Below are 14,729 nucleotides of genomic sequence, written 5' to 3' on the forward strand. Positions count from 1 at the left end.
TAGGCAGCAGTATAAACCTAAGTCCCTCGAGATGACAGAGAAAAACCGTTTGCCCCAGAAGAGAGGGCCATTTCATGTCATTCTATTCACTCCATGCTAAAGGCATAAAAAGATTCTCAAAAGCAAATTGAGTAACTTTTTGAATAAGATAATGCAGAATGGAAGTATTTTATGACCAGTCCACTGTGTACGTACAGTAGATATAAAAAGTCCACACACCCCTTTTAAAATGTCAGGTTTCTGTGATGTAAAAAAATGAGACAAAGATAAATCATTTCAGAACGTTTTCCACCTTTAATGTGGCCTATAAACTGTACAACTCAGTTGAACAACAAACTGAAATCTTTTAGGTGGAGGGAAGTAAAACTAAAATAATATGGTTGCATAAGTGTGCACACCCTTAAACTAATACTTTGCTGGGTATGAGTCTATCAGCATAGCACATCTTGACTTGGCAATATTTGCCCACTCTTCTTGGCAAAAACACTACAAACCTGTCAGATTGCGAGGGCATCTTCTGTGCACAGCCCTCTTCCGATCACCCCACAGATTTTCAATCGGACTCTGGTCTGGCCCATTCCAAAACATTAATTTTCTTCTGGTGAAGCCTTTCCTTTGTTGATTTGAATGTATGCTTTGGGTCGTTGTCATGCAGAAAGATGAAGTTCCTCTTCATATTCAGCTTTCTAGCAGAAGGTTTTTTGCCAATATTGACTGGTATTTGGAACTGTTCATAACTCTGATTGATTAAGGCCAGCTGAAGAAAAACAAAGAATGATGCTGCCACCACCATGCTTCACTGTGGGTATGGTGTTCTTTTGGTGATGTGCAGTGTTTTTGCGCCAAACATATCTTTTGGAATTATGGCCAAAAAGTTTAACCTTGGTTTCATCAGACCACAACGCATTTTCCTACATGCTTTTGGGAGACATCAGATGTGTTTTTGCAAAATTTAGCCGGGGTTGGTTGTTTTTCTTCGAAAAAACTTCTGTCTTGCCACTCTACCCCATAGCCCAGGCATATGAAGAATACGGGAGATTGTTGTCACATGTACTACACAGCAAATACTTGCCAAATATTCCTGCAGCTCCTTTTATGTTGCTGTAGGCCTCTTGGCAGCCTCCCTGACTAGTTTTCTTCTCATCTTTTCATCAATTTTGGAGGGACGTCCAGTTCTTGGTAATGTCACTGTTGTGCCATATTTTCTCCACTTGATAATGACCATCTTCAGTGTGCTCCATGGTACAGTTGTGCTCACAAGTTTACATACTCTGGCAGAATTTATGATTTCTTGGCCATTTTTTAGAGAATATGAATAACAACACAAAAACTTTCCACTCATGGTTAGTGCTTGGCTGAAGCCATTTATTATCAATCAACTGTGTTAACACTTTTTAAATCCTAATGACAACGGAAACTACCCAAAATTACCCGGATCAAAAGTTTACATACCCCAGTTCTTAATACCGTGTATTGACAGCTTGAAGCCTTTTGTGGTATCTGTGGATGAGGCTCTTTATCTTCTCAGATGGTAAAGCTGCCCATTCCTCTTGGCAAAAAGCCTCCAGTTCCTGTAAATTCTTGAGCTGTCTTGCATGAACTGCACATTTGAGATCTCCCCAGAGTGGCTCAATGATATTCGGTCAGGAGACTGAGATGGCCACTCCAGAACCTTCACTTTATTCTGCTGTAGCCAATGACAGGTCGACTTGGCCTTGTGTTTTGGATCATTGCCATGATGGAATATCCAAGTACGTCCCATGCACAGCTTCCCGGCTGATGAATGCAAATGTTCCTCCAGTATTTTTGGATACCATACTGCATTCATCTTGCCATCAATTCTGACCATATTTCCTGTGCCTTTGTAGCTCACACCTCCCCAAAACATCAGCGATCCACATCCGTGTTTCACATTAGGAATGGTGTAACTTTCATCTTGGGCCTTGTTGACTCCTCTCCAAATGAAGCGTTTATAGTTGTGGCCAAAAAGCTCAATTTTGGTCTCATCACTCCAAATGACTTTGTGCCAGAAGGTTGGAGGCTTGTCTCTGTGCTGTATGGCATATTGTAAGCGGGATACTTTGTGGCATTTGCGTAGCAATGGCTTTCTTCTGGCGACTCGACCATGCACGCCTCCCTTGTTGTGCATCTTGAAACAGCCGCATCACATGTTTTCAGAGGGTCCTGTATTTCACCTGAAGTTATTTGTGGGTTTTTCTTTGCATCTCGAACATTTTTCCTGGCAGATGTGACTGAAATTTTAGTTGGTCTACCTGACCATGGTTGGGTTTCAACAGAACCCCTCATTTTTCACGTCTTGATTAGAGTTTGAACATTGCTGATTGGCAATTCCTTGGATATCTTTTTATTTCCCCCTTCCTGTTTTATACAGTTCAGCTACCTTTTCCCACAGATCCTTTGACAATTCTTTTGCTTTCCCCATGACTCAGAATCCAGAAGCATCAGTACAGCACTGGATGAAAGATGCAAGGGTCTGTCCGGAGTCCAGAAATTCATTGACCTTTTTTACACACACACTAATTACAAGCAAACAGATCACAGGTGAGGATGGTTACCTTTAATAGCCATTCAAACCCCTGTGTGTCAACTTGTGTGCATGTTATCAGGCCAAAATCACCAGGGTATGTAAACTTTTGACCAGGGTCATATGGGTAGTTTCTGTAGTCATTATGATTTAAAAAGAGTAAACACAGTTGACTGATAATAAATGGCTTCAGCCAAACACTAACCATGAGTGAAAGAAACGTTTTCGTGTTATCATTCATGTTCTCTGAAAAATGGCCAAGAAATCAAATTGTGCCAGGGTATGTAAACTTATAAGCACAACTGTATATCTAGTGCCTTGGAAATTCTTTTGTACCTGTCTCCTGACTGATACCTTTTAACAATGAAATCCCTCTGATGCTTCGGAAGCTCTCTGTGGACCATGGCTTTTCCTGTAGGACGGGACTAAGAAAATGTCAGGAAAGACCTACTAGAACAGCTGAACTTTATTTGGGATTACTCAGAAGCACTTTAAAATGATGGAAGGTATGTACTGACTCCTATTTAACATGAGTTTGAATGTTATTGCTTAATTCTAAACACAGCTACAGCCCCAGTTCTAAGAGGGTGTGCACACTTATGCAACCACATATTTAATTGTTTTGCTTCCCAACCCTAAAAGATTTCAGTTTGTTTTTCAATTGAGTTGTATGGTTTATAGGTCACATTAAAAGGTGGGAAAAGTTGTGAAATGATTTATCTTTGTCTCTTTTTTTTTTACATCACAAAAACCTGACATTTTAACAGGGGTATGTAGACTTTTTATATCCACTGTGTGCATAATACATATATAATATATATACACATACATACACACACATAAATACATACATACGTACACACGTATTGTTCTGAGGGAAAGGGGCTAAAAAGATTAAAGATGAGTAACAAACTATTTTAATTTAGTTTAACTTTACATTTAATGGTAATATATAATGTACCTCGCTCTCAGTCAGTCTACATCTACATTAGTCTAATTCTCTACTAAAAAGTAAGTCTCCAGTGCATAACTGTTATACTCATGTACAATACACCTAGCCCATTCATCCTGTCAGATTGCATTGTCTCTCTAAAAACCCAACAAAATTACTCCATTCAATACTCCCTACTTGAATTATTAAACTGATGTCTGCATTCCAATCGCAAAAGCCAGGCTTGATTACCATCATTCATTTCAAGATTCAGTCACTATTCACCCTTGCTCATCTCCATCAAACTCATCTTTATGTAACACAGAAGAGCCTCATCTAACCTTCACTGCTTATTTTCTACATTTTTAGTCTTTTTATTCCACAACTGCAGGGCAACCACAGCCTACCCAAAAGGGAACAAGAAATATAGGATTCTAAATCTTTTCAGCAGTTGTGACAGCGATCATACTAGTTTAGCTTCTGAATGCAGAGTTCTTGGGAACAACTTTACCAAGGATGCAGCTGTGGTTTATAGGGAATGCATTGTGGGTTTTGTACATATTGTAAATGATTGCTTTAGGTTAGATTAGTTGGAGGCTGGTGGATTGATGTGGGTTTTATTTTAGTGAAAATCCCCCGGTAATCTCCAGAGGGAAGGGATTCCCCAAACTGCTGAATATACTTAGCAATCTGGTGTTCAACTGGAAAACCAAAGTGTTCCTAGTGCAATACCATTGTATTTTATGGTACTCTATATATACGGATCACTGTTAGAGAACCTAAAATATGTGGGATAGAATTACTACATCAGGGGATCCCAAACAAGCAACGCATTTTAAAGCTTTGAACAATCTTTAAGGCTATATCCACACACTGCAGTGTAAGACACCAATCACTGCAAGGACACCCAGAAAACAATAGTTTTCTGGGTGTCCCATTTACTCTACAATGCAGCCCGTAGCATGTGGGGGGAGGCTGAGGCGATCAAATTTTTATTCTTTGAAGGCGCTAGAGTAGATTGGAGAATCGGGTGATTTTCTTGGTTGCAACCAAGAAAATCACACCATCTACGACCTGACTAGTTTGGATTAGTGTTTTCTGCAGGTAGGGGTGAATCTAGGGAAGCTATTCAAAGGAATAAGGGCTTTAAGGCAAAATGCATACCTAGCACATCATGTTTATAAAATGAACAGGGACACAGGATCCCTGTGTGCTTCAATCTTTATCAAGCCCTTTTACTAAAAATAAGTTTTGCACATTACTTAACTTTTAGGTGTTTGTGTGTGCAAGGTTTTAGACTGATGGCCTTTAAAATTGATGTTTCTGCAGTTCTGGTCTTTTTTTTAAACCCGTCTTAAAAAAAAATATATATATATATAGCATCAAACAGTTTCTTTTTACTTACCAATCAAACCCTCTATATCTAGGCTTAAACGTCGACATTTAAAGTCTGGATCAGCTCCATTTTTGTGCAGGATTACCTGAGACACAACCTCATCGATCAGCTTATAGTACTGTGGCCTAAAAAGAAAAAAGGGAAAACAAATATTGCAGCAAGTTGTATGCTTTATAAGAAACCTACTTTGAGTGCCAAAAGACAAAACATGAAATTTCAGGAGATAGATTTTTCTGTACACAGAAAAACCTACAGTGGTAAATATTAAGATAAAAAAAAAGGAAAATGCAAAGGCATAAATAATCAACTCATATTAGACTCATACCCAAAAAGACAGAGTGCTGTAATAAAATCAAATGGTAATTCAACAAAGTATTAGTTTAATTGCACACTTAAGTTGTGCACACTTATGCAACCATATTTTTAGTTCGCTCCACCTAAAAGATTTCAGTTTGTTGTTCGATTGAGGTGTACAGTTTTAGGCTGGGTTCACACTGGTGCGACACGACAGCCGTCCTACTTTGGATCCGACTTTGCCCTGCGACATAAAGCCGGCATGTGTCCGACTTTCAATGAACGGGGATCCGACTTGGATCCCCGCCAATGCCCGGCATTGTTTGGTATTAGGGGGAACTCCGCGTCAAATTTTAAATAAAAAACCGGCATGGGTTCCCCCTCCAAGAGCATACCAGGCCCTTGGGTCTGGTATGGACCTTGAGGGGAACCCCCTACGCCGAAAAAACGGCGTGGGGGGTCGCCCCCAATCCATACCAGACCCTTATCCGAGCACGCAGCCCGGCCGGACAGGAATGGGGGTGGGGACGAGCGAGCGCCCCCCTCCCCCTCCTGAACCGTACCAGGCCGCATGCCCTCAACATGGGGGGTGGTGCCTTGGGGGAGGGGGCGCGCTGCGGCCCCCCCACCCCAAAGCACCTTGTCCCCATGTTGATGAGGACAAGGGCCTCTTCCCGACAACCCTGGCCGTTGGTTGTCGGGGTCTGCGGGCGGGGGCTCATCGGAATCCGGGAGCCCCCTTTAATAAGGGGGCCCCCAGATCCCGGCCCCCCACCCTATGTGAATGAGTATGGGGTACATCGTACCCCTACCCATTCACCTAGGGAAAAAAAGTGTCAATTAAAAAAAAACACTACACAGATTTTTAAAGTAATTTATTAGACAGCTCCGGGGGTCTTCTTCCGACTTCGGGGGTCTCTCCGGTTCTTCTCCGCGCTCTCCGGGTCTTCTGCCGGGCTCCTCCGCTATTTTCTGCTCTTTTGCTATAGCGGAGGAGCCCGGTCTGCTGCCTTCTTCTCTTCGGGGGTCTCTCCGGTTCTTCTCCGCGCTCTCCGGACCTTCTGCCGGGCTCCTCCGCTCTCTTCTGCTCTTTTGCCGCTCTTTTGCTATAGCGAAGGAGCCCGGTCTTCAATCTTCTGCTCTCTTCTCCTGATGTTGACACGACGCTCTCTGGGGCTGGAATGCACTCTGAGCGCTCCGCTCTGACTTATATAGGTGGTGACCACGCCCCCTTATGCCGTCACAGTCCCTGGGCATGCTGGGACTATGACGGCATAAGGGGGCGTGGTCATCGGGTGATGACCACGCCCCCTAAACGTCACAGTCCCAGCATGCCCAGGGACTGTGACGGCATAAGGGGGCGTGGTCACCACCTATATAAGTCAGAGCGGAGCGCTCAGAGTGCATTCCAGCCCCAGAGAGCATCGTGTCAACATCAGGAGAAGAGAGCAGAAGGCAGAAGGCAGAAGATTGAAGACCGGGCTCCTTCGCTATAGCAAAAGAGCGGCAAAAGAGCAGAAGAGAGCGGAGGAGCCCGGCAGAAGGTCCGGAGAGCGCGGAGAAGAACCGGAGAGACCCCCGAAGAGAAGAAGGCAGCAGACCGGGCTCCTCCGCTATAGCAAAAGAGCAGAAAATAGCGGAGGAGCCCGGCAGAAGACCCGGAGAGCGCGGAGAAGAACCGGAGAGACCCCCGAAGTCGGAAGAAGACCCCCGGAGCTGTCTAATAAATTACTTTAAAAATCTGTGTAGTGTTTTTTTTTAATTGACACTTTTTCCCTAGGTGTAAGGGTAGGGGTACGATGTACCCCATACTCATTCACATAGGGTGGGGGGCCGGGATCTGGGGGCCCCCCTATTAAAGGGGGCTCCCGGATTCCGATAAGCCCCCGCCCGCAGACCCCGACAACCAACGGCCAGGGTTGTCGGGAAGAGGCCCTTGTCCTCATCAACATGGGGACAAGGTGCTTTGGGGTGGGGGGGCCGCAGCGCGCCCCCTCCCCCAAGGCACCACCCCCCATGTTGAGGGCATGCGGCCTGGTACGGTTCAGGAGGGGGGGGCGCTCGCTCGTCCCCACCCCCATTCCTGTCCGGCCGGGCTGCGTGCTCGGATAAGGGTCTGGTATGGATTGGGGGCGACTCCCCACGCCGATTTTTCGGCGTAGGGGGTTCCCCTCAAGGTCCATACCAGACCCAAGGGCCTGGTATGCTCTTGGAGGGGGAACCCATGCCGGTTTTTTATTTAAAATTTGGCGCGGAGTTCCCCCTCAAGAACATCTGAGCACAAGTCGCGTGCCGAAGTCGGATCATGCAAGACGGCAATCCGACTTTGATCCGACTTCAATGATAGTCAATAGGCTGAAGTAGGATCAAAGTCGGACCAAAGTAGTACAGGGAGCATTTCTAAAGTCGGAACGACTTGTGTCGGACCAGTTAGGACGGCTCCCATAGGGAAACATTAAATTTCACACGTCATGCGACATGAGCTCCCAATGTCGGAGCGTTTGTCGGACCAGTGTGAACCCAGCCTTATAGGTCACATTACAGGTGGAAACAGTTCTGAAATGATCTATGTTTGTCTCAGTTTTTTTACATCACAGAAATCTGACATTTTAACAGGGGTGTGTAGACTTTTTATATCCAGTGTATGTATATATATGTGTGTGTGTGTGTGTGTGTGCGTGAAAATGTCCTTCGCGCTGATCTGAGTAAATAAAAATGTGTCACGACCAACAAATGTGATTAAAATGTGCAAGACCAGCAGCAAAACCTTCAAGTGTTCACAATACACAAAGCTAAAAACAAATAGTAAAGTGATCTCGCGCGGTCCTATAAAATCACCCGAAAATAATTCCTCTACGTGGAAATGTAAAAAGTGTTAATGAAAACACAATGTGAGTAATAAAATAATAAAAAGCGCAACACATCAAAATGCAATGCAAGTAAAATAACTCCAAAGGAATTTACACTCTAATAAGTAAATAGTCCTTCCAGGAGACTAAAGTTCATTAAAAGAAGGTGTTCACAGGGTGGCTAAGTGTAGAGATGGTGAAAGAAGAAAGGTTCCCGAGCAACCCCACAGGTGGTTTCCTAGTGGCATATTTTTTTGTTTCACTGTTCCCATCTATTCAATTTGGATTTTACTTCTTCACAGTTCACCATTTTAGTTGTGGAGACTTATTAGGAGTATAAATTAAGTTGGAATTATTTCACTTGCACTGCATTTTGAAGTGTTGCGCTTTTTATTATTTTATTACTCACATTGTGTTTTTATTAACACTTTTTACATTTCCACCTAGAGGAATTTTTATTCTTTTTGGGTGATTTTAAAGGATCGCGAGAGATCACTTTACTATTCATTTGTATATATACAGTGTGGACGGAAAGTATTCAGACCCCCTTAAATTTTTCACACTTTGTTATATTGCAGCCATTTGCTAAAATCATTTAAGCTAATTTTTTTCCTCATTAATGTACACACAGCACCCCATATTGACAGAAAAACACAGAATTGTTGACATTTTTTGCAGATTTATTAAAGAAGAAAAACTGAAATATCATCACATGGTCCTAAGTATTCAGACCCTTTGCTGTGACACTCATATATTTAACTCAGGTGCTGTCCATTTCTTCTGATCATCCTTGAGCTGGTTCTACACCTTCATTTGAGTCCAGCTGTGTTTGATTATACTGATTGGACTTGATTAGGAAAGCCACACACCTGTCTATATAAGACCTTACAGCTCACAGTGCATGTCAGAGCAAATGAGAATCATGAGGTCAAAGGAACTGCCTGAAGAGCTCAGAGACAGCATTATGGCAAGGCACAGATCTGGCCAAGGTTACAAAAAAATTTCTGCTGCACTAAAGGTTCCTAAGAGCACAGTGGCCTCCATAATCCTTAAATGGAAGATGTTTGGGATGACCAGAACCCTTCCTAGAGCTGGTCGTCCGCCCAAACTGAGCTATCGGGGGAGAAGAGCCTTGGTGAGAGAGGTAAAGAAGAACCAAAAGATCACTGTGGCTGAGCTCCAGAGATGCAGTCAGGAGATGGGAGGAAGTTGTAGAAAGTCAACCGTTACTGCAGCCCTCCACCAGTCGGGGTTTTATGGCAAAGTGGCCCGACGGAAGCCTCTCCGCAAGACACATGAAAGCCCGCATGGGGTTTGCTAAAAAAAACACCTGAAGGACTCCAAGATGGTGAGAAATAAGATTCTCTGGTCTGAGACCAAGATACAACTTTTTGGCCTTAATTCTAAGCGGTATGTGTGGAGAAAACCAGGCACTGCTCATCACCTGTCCAATACAGTCCCAACAGTGAAGCATGGTGGTGGCAGCATCATGCTGTGGGGGTGTTTTTCAGCTGCAGGGACAGGACGACTGGTTGCAATCGAGGGAAAGATGAATGCGGCTAAGTACAGGGATATCCTGGACGAAAACCTTCTCCAGAGTGCTCAGGACCTCAGACTGGGCCGAAGATTTACCTTCCAACAAGACAAAGACCCTAGCACACAGCTGAAATAGCAAAGGAGTGGCTTCACAACAACTCTGTGACTGTTATTAAATGGCCCAGCCAGAGCCCCGACTTACACCCAATTGAGCATCTCTGGAGAGACCTAAAAATGGCTATCCACCAACGTTTACCATCCAACCTGACAGAACTGGAGAGGATCTGCAAGGAGGAATGGCAGAGGATCCCCACATCCAGGTATGAAAAACTTGTTGCATCTTTCCCAAAAAGACTCATGGCTGTATTAGATCAAAAGGGTGCTTCTACTAAATACAGCGCAAAGGGTCTGAATACTTAGGACCATGTGATATTTCAGTTTTTCTTTTTTAACAAACCTGCAAAAATGTCAACAATTCTGTGTTTTTCTGTCAATATGGGGTGCGGTGTGTACATTAATGAGGAAAAAAATGAACTTAGATGATTTTAGCAAACGGCTGCAATGCTGGAAGACTTGACTTCTCTTTAAGTAAAATAATACTTTCTAAGGTAAGTTTTGAACTTTCACCCTGCTAGTTTGAGGTCATTTCACCTAGTTCCTGATCTTGGCTTAATATTGAAAATACTGCCTTCCTGAATCTTATTCGCCCCCTTGATGTATTTCAAGGTTTCAAACATGTCTCCCCTTTTCCTTCTTTCCTCCAGACTGTTCATATTAAAGGAGTTGTAAAGGCAGAAGGTTTTTTTATCTTAATGCATTCTATGCATTAAGATAAAAAACCTTCTGTGTGTAGCAGCACCCATCCCCCCCACCCCAATTACCTACCTGAGCCCCATCTCTATCCAAGGATTTCCAAGCTCCCACAGCTGTCAAAGTCACTCAGCCAATCAGGGGAGAGAGTGAGGGGCCAGGTCGAGGCTCCATGTCTGAATGGATACACGGAGCTCTGACTCGGCGTGGGTACCCCCTGTAGCAAACTGCTGGCTGAGGGGCACTCAAAGGAAAAAGGGGCTAGGTACAGCAAAGAGGGACCCAAGAAGAGGAGGCTCCAGGCTGCTCTGTGCAAAAGCAACTGCACAGAGGAGGTAAGTATAAGATGTCTGTTATTTATTTTTTTAAACAAGCCTTTACAATCACTCACTAAGTTCCTTAAGTCTCTCCTGATATGTTTAATCCCTCAGACCTTTCACCATTTTTGTTGCCAATATCTCGACTTGTCCTATTTTGTTAATGAATCCAATTTACAACCACACTCTGGTATCTATCCTTTAAGCAGTATTAAACCCAAAATCAAACATTGATTATATTGCACTTTACCAATACTTGGATGTGATGGCTTCATTACTTTTCTTTTTTTAATCACTTTGTATCTGGGCCAATTCTGACACTTCACTCCTACATGTAAAAATCTACTTTTTTTGCTAGAAAATTACTTAGAAGCCCCATAGCAGAGGCCCTATAGAATAAAATGATGGGTGCAATGGATTTCAATTTTTTATGTCACAAGGTATTTTATGCAGCGGTTTTGAAAAAAATATACTTTAATGAATTAAAAAAACAAAACAAAAAAACAAACAAAAACAAACCAAAAAAAAAAAAAAAAAAAAAAAAGATATTTACCAATTTTTTGTACAACGTGAAAGAGGTTACGCCGAGAAGATAGATACCCAATATGTCACGCTTTAAAATTGCATCTGCCTGTGGAATGGCAGCAAACTATGGTGCTTAAAATTCTCCATAGGCGACACTTTAAATGCCATTATAGATCAAAGGGAAAAGCGGAGGCGGGGGGGGGGGGGGTGGTACCCAATTACACCACCCCTTGAAGTGATTGAGTGGCTATTTAGCCACTCAAATCACTTCTGCCTGAAAGGGAATTTCCGGCTGAAAAAATCCATACCAGGATGATGCCTGTAGGTGAAGGCATCATCCCAGTATAACTACTTCAACCCAAGAAGGTCCATGGACATCCTACGGGCGGGAAGTAGTTAAAGCTTTCTTTATTCTATTTTCCTCTGGTGAGCCAGTCGGTAAGTCAGTTTTTCAAAAGAACGAGCTCTCTTTCAAGGTTATCAGTTTACAAGGATGAGACAAACCATTTAACAATGGCAGGGGTGTTTACAATGATCAACTTGTATTTATCCATGTAAAACTTTTATTCCAAAAAGGAAAAATAATTTTGCTTTAACGGATTATAAAGTGTAAGCTGGAGTTTGGCTTCAATCTGCTAGAACATTTAACACTCCCCCCACCCCCAAGACTGACAATGTTACAGTCTGCCATGCAAACTATGCAGATTCATCCAGACTGGGGATACTAATAAAGGAGGTGTATTACTGGCCAGATCACCAGGTGAAAACAGAGGGGGAAAAGCATAAAAAAGAAAACCAATGCAGTCACCAAATCTAATGATTGGTAAGCTGCAATATAGTACACTTTTGGTTTTGAGTTTAATACCGCTTTTAGCCAACAGCATATCCACTAAACTACCCAAGGGTTAAGTGCTAACTTGTAGAACTTTGCTTGTAGAATGCGTTGCTGAAATCAATATAGGCTATGTTCACAGCACTACCCTGGTCCAAAATATTAAGCCAGCCATATCTCGGTCGGTTCAACATGAACCAGCCGAGATTCTAACTATGTATGGGCAGGCTTAATACACCCAAGTTGATCAATCGTTATAGCCGCTATCAAAAATTACTGTTTTCTCCCGGAGGGGATGGTTTTCCCCACCCACCAGGAGAACACAATGGAGCGGCAGAAAGGATTCCCCTGTCAACCCTTGGTTGCAGGAAAGAAATTTGCTCAGTCTATGGCCAGCCTTCGTGATGTAGTAAAAAAATTAAATCAGGTTAGTCTGACATAATCTGCCTTCAGTAAAGCAATGCTGCTTTGGGTTCAGCAAATTGTGTGTTTTTAAGTGATCAATGATCCTTCTTTTAAGAGCAATTCCATTATCTTTACTACAGCAAATGTTAGACTCACTAGCCTGTAATTGCCAGCTTCTACCTTGCTATCCTTCTTGTGGATAGGTACAATGTTAGCTGTCAGACAGTTATGGGGAATTTTCCTGTTAGAAGAGATCAATTCAAAAATCAGTTAATGGCCCAAGTATAACTAAGAGCACTTTCGCACTGAGGCGGTGGGTGGCGACGGCGATAAAGCACAGCTATTTTTAGCGCTGCTTTTTGGACACTAGCGGGGCGCTTTTAACCCCCCGCTAGTGGCCGATGAAGGGGTTAATAGCGCCCACGTATCGCCGCTGCCGAAGTGCTTTGCAGGCGCTGCCCATTGATTTCAAAGCACCCCAAAGATGCTGCTTGCAGGACTTTTTTTTAAACGTCCCGCAAGCGCACTGCTCCAGTGTGAAAGCAGCACTGAAGCAAACGCATCCATCTTTCTTGGACAGCAGTATAAAAAAAAAAAAAAATAAGGCATGCCAGTATTAGAAGGAATTATACCTTGGACTTACCTTTCCTTAAGTTTTTAAGGAAAGGCAAGTCCAGTCCTACTGAAGGCAGCAGTATAACGTTAAGGTTTACGACTGTGTGCTTCGATGAAGGAGAGAGAAATGGATGCATGCTTTTCCCTCTGGTGCTGGCTTTGAAAGCTGACCCGACAATTGACAAGGTTGTGGACAGCACAGAGAGCTGGAGTGTAAGTTTCCTCCTAAGAGAATATCACATTTGGTTTTCTTAAAGACATAACTTCTGTTGCTCCCTGATGGATTATGTAGGCCAATGTTATGGCATTGTTCAGCTGCATCCCAACTGTTTAACTTTAGGGAGAGATTTGTCTTGCTGGACAGACATGCACCAGAGTGGTGTTTGTTTCACATTGTGAGAATGGTGAGTTGAAGTAAAGCAAACAAAGGAAACTGCATTGAAGGAGGCTACCAAAAAATACCCTCATGCAGAAACAAATGCCTTTTGCATCAGAGGGTCCGTGTGTGGAAACTTAAAGAGGCAAATTTTTTGGTGGCGAAAGGAAAACTGTGGCTTCGGCTGTGTTAAAGTGGTTGTAAATGCTGAAGGCTTTTTATCTTAATGCTTTCTATGCATTGGGGTAAAAAAAACAAACAAAAAAAAAAAACAAAAAAAAAAACGTCTGTGCCAGTGGATTCCCCAACATCCCCCCCTCATATTTACCTGAGCCAGATTGCAGCCCAGCAATGTGCACAAGAGCAGGAGCTCTCTCCGCTCTTTCCCGTCACTGGGCAGATTGATAGGAGCTGGAGCCATTGGCTACCGCTGCTGTCAAATTCAATGGAGTGGGGTGGGGTCGAGCCGCACAATGTCTTAAGATGCCGCCAGGGTGGCTCAGGAGCGAGCCCACAGGAGTGCCCCCCTAGAAAGCTCACTGAAGAGGTGGAGCCAGTAGTGCCAGAGGTGGACCAGAGAAGAGGAGGATCAGGGCTGCTCTGTGCAATAAAATTTACACAGAACAGATAAGTACAATATGTTATTTATTTTTTATTTTTTTAAATAAAAGCTATTGTATTACTTTAAGGCTGGAAAGAAGACTTTGGAAAGCTGAAGGAACTGAATCAATCCTTTGGACATTGGCAGAGATGCAGAAGGTCACCCAGGTACCCTGTGACATGAATACTGGGGGAATGTAGAAGAGCAATAAGTGGGCAAGCATTTTTGTGTAAACGCAGGGTGCAGAGGAGAGAGCCCAAATGATAGTTTTGAATTGGAAGTGTTGATTTCCCACAGCAAAATTAATAAAGTGTTGATGTGAGGGAAGGGTGAGGGGGTGTAGATAGGAACCTTGTATATCTACCAGAAATTCCCTTTTGTCCAAGAGAAGCAATGACAGTTTTTTTGCGTATTTTTCGCACATGGAATTTTGGTAACTGAAGAAATCTTTTTAGAGATTTTAGGTCCAATATGGGGAAGACACATCTGTTTGGTTTGGGGATAGTGAAAAGGTCTAAATAAAACTCTTGAAACTTTTCCGCTGGACTCATAAAACCACTTCTTGTGACTGAAGACAATTCAAGATGGCTAGTAAATCTGCTGTTTTTTTAGATGATGTTGGCAGATTAGTGGCTAGAAAGCAAGGAGAAGGCAAAGATAAAAATTCTATTTATACCACTTTGAAATGACAGTTTGG

At 43.1% G+C, this 14,729-nt stretch overlaps 1 protein-coding gene across 2 annotated transcripts in view; it reads right to left on the reverse strand.

Moving 5' to 3' along the window:
- Nucleotides 1-14,729, reverse strand: part of LOC141132489 (protein diaphanous homolog 1-like) — a 281,186-nt gene that overhangs the window by 67,405 nt on the left and 199,052 nt on the right. For both annotated transcript variants that reach the window (XM_073620954.1, XM_073620953.1), the window contains one exon: nt 4,882-4,997. In XM_073620954.1, the coding sequence (XP_073477055.1) occupies nt 4,882-4,997 (116 nt within the window). The remainder of the gene's footprint in view (nt 1-4,881; nt 4,998-14,729) is intronic.

The sequence above is a fragment of the Aquarana catesbeiana genome, linkage group LG03 (genome assembly GCF_042186555.1).
Source record: "Aquarana catesbeiana isolate 2022-GZ linkage group LG03, ASM4218655v1, whole genome shotgun sequence".
Classification (NCBI taxonomy): domain Eukaryota; kingdom Metazoa; phylum Chordata; class Amphibia; order Anura; family Ranidae; genus Aquarana; species Aquarana catesbeiana.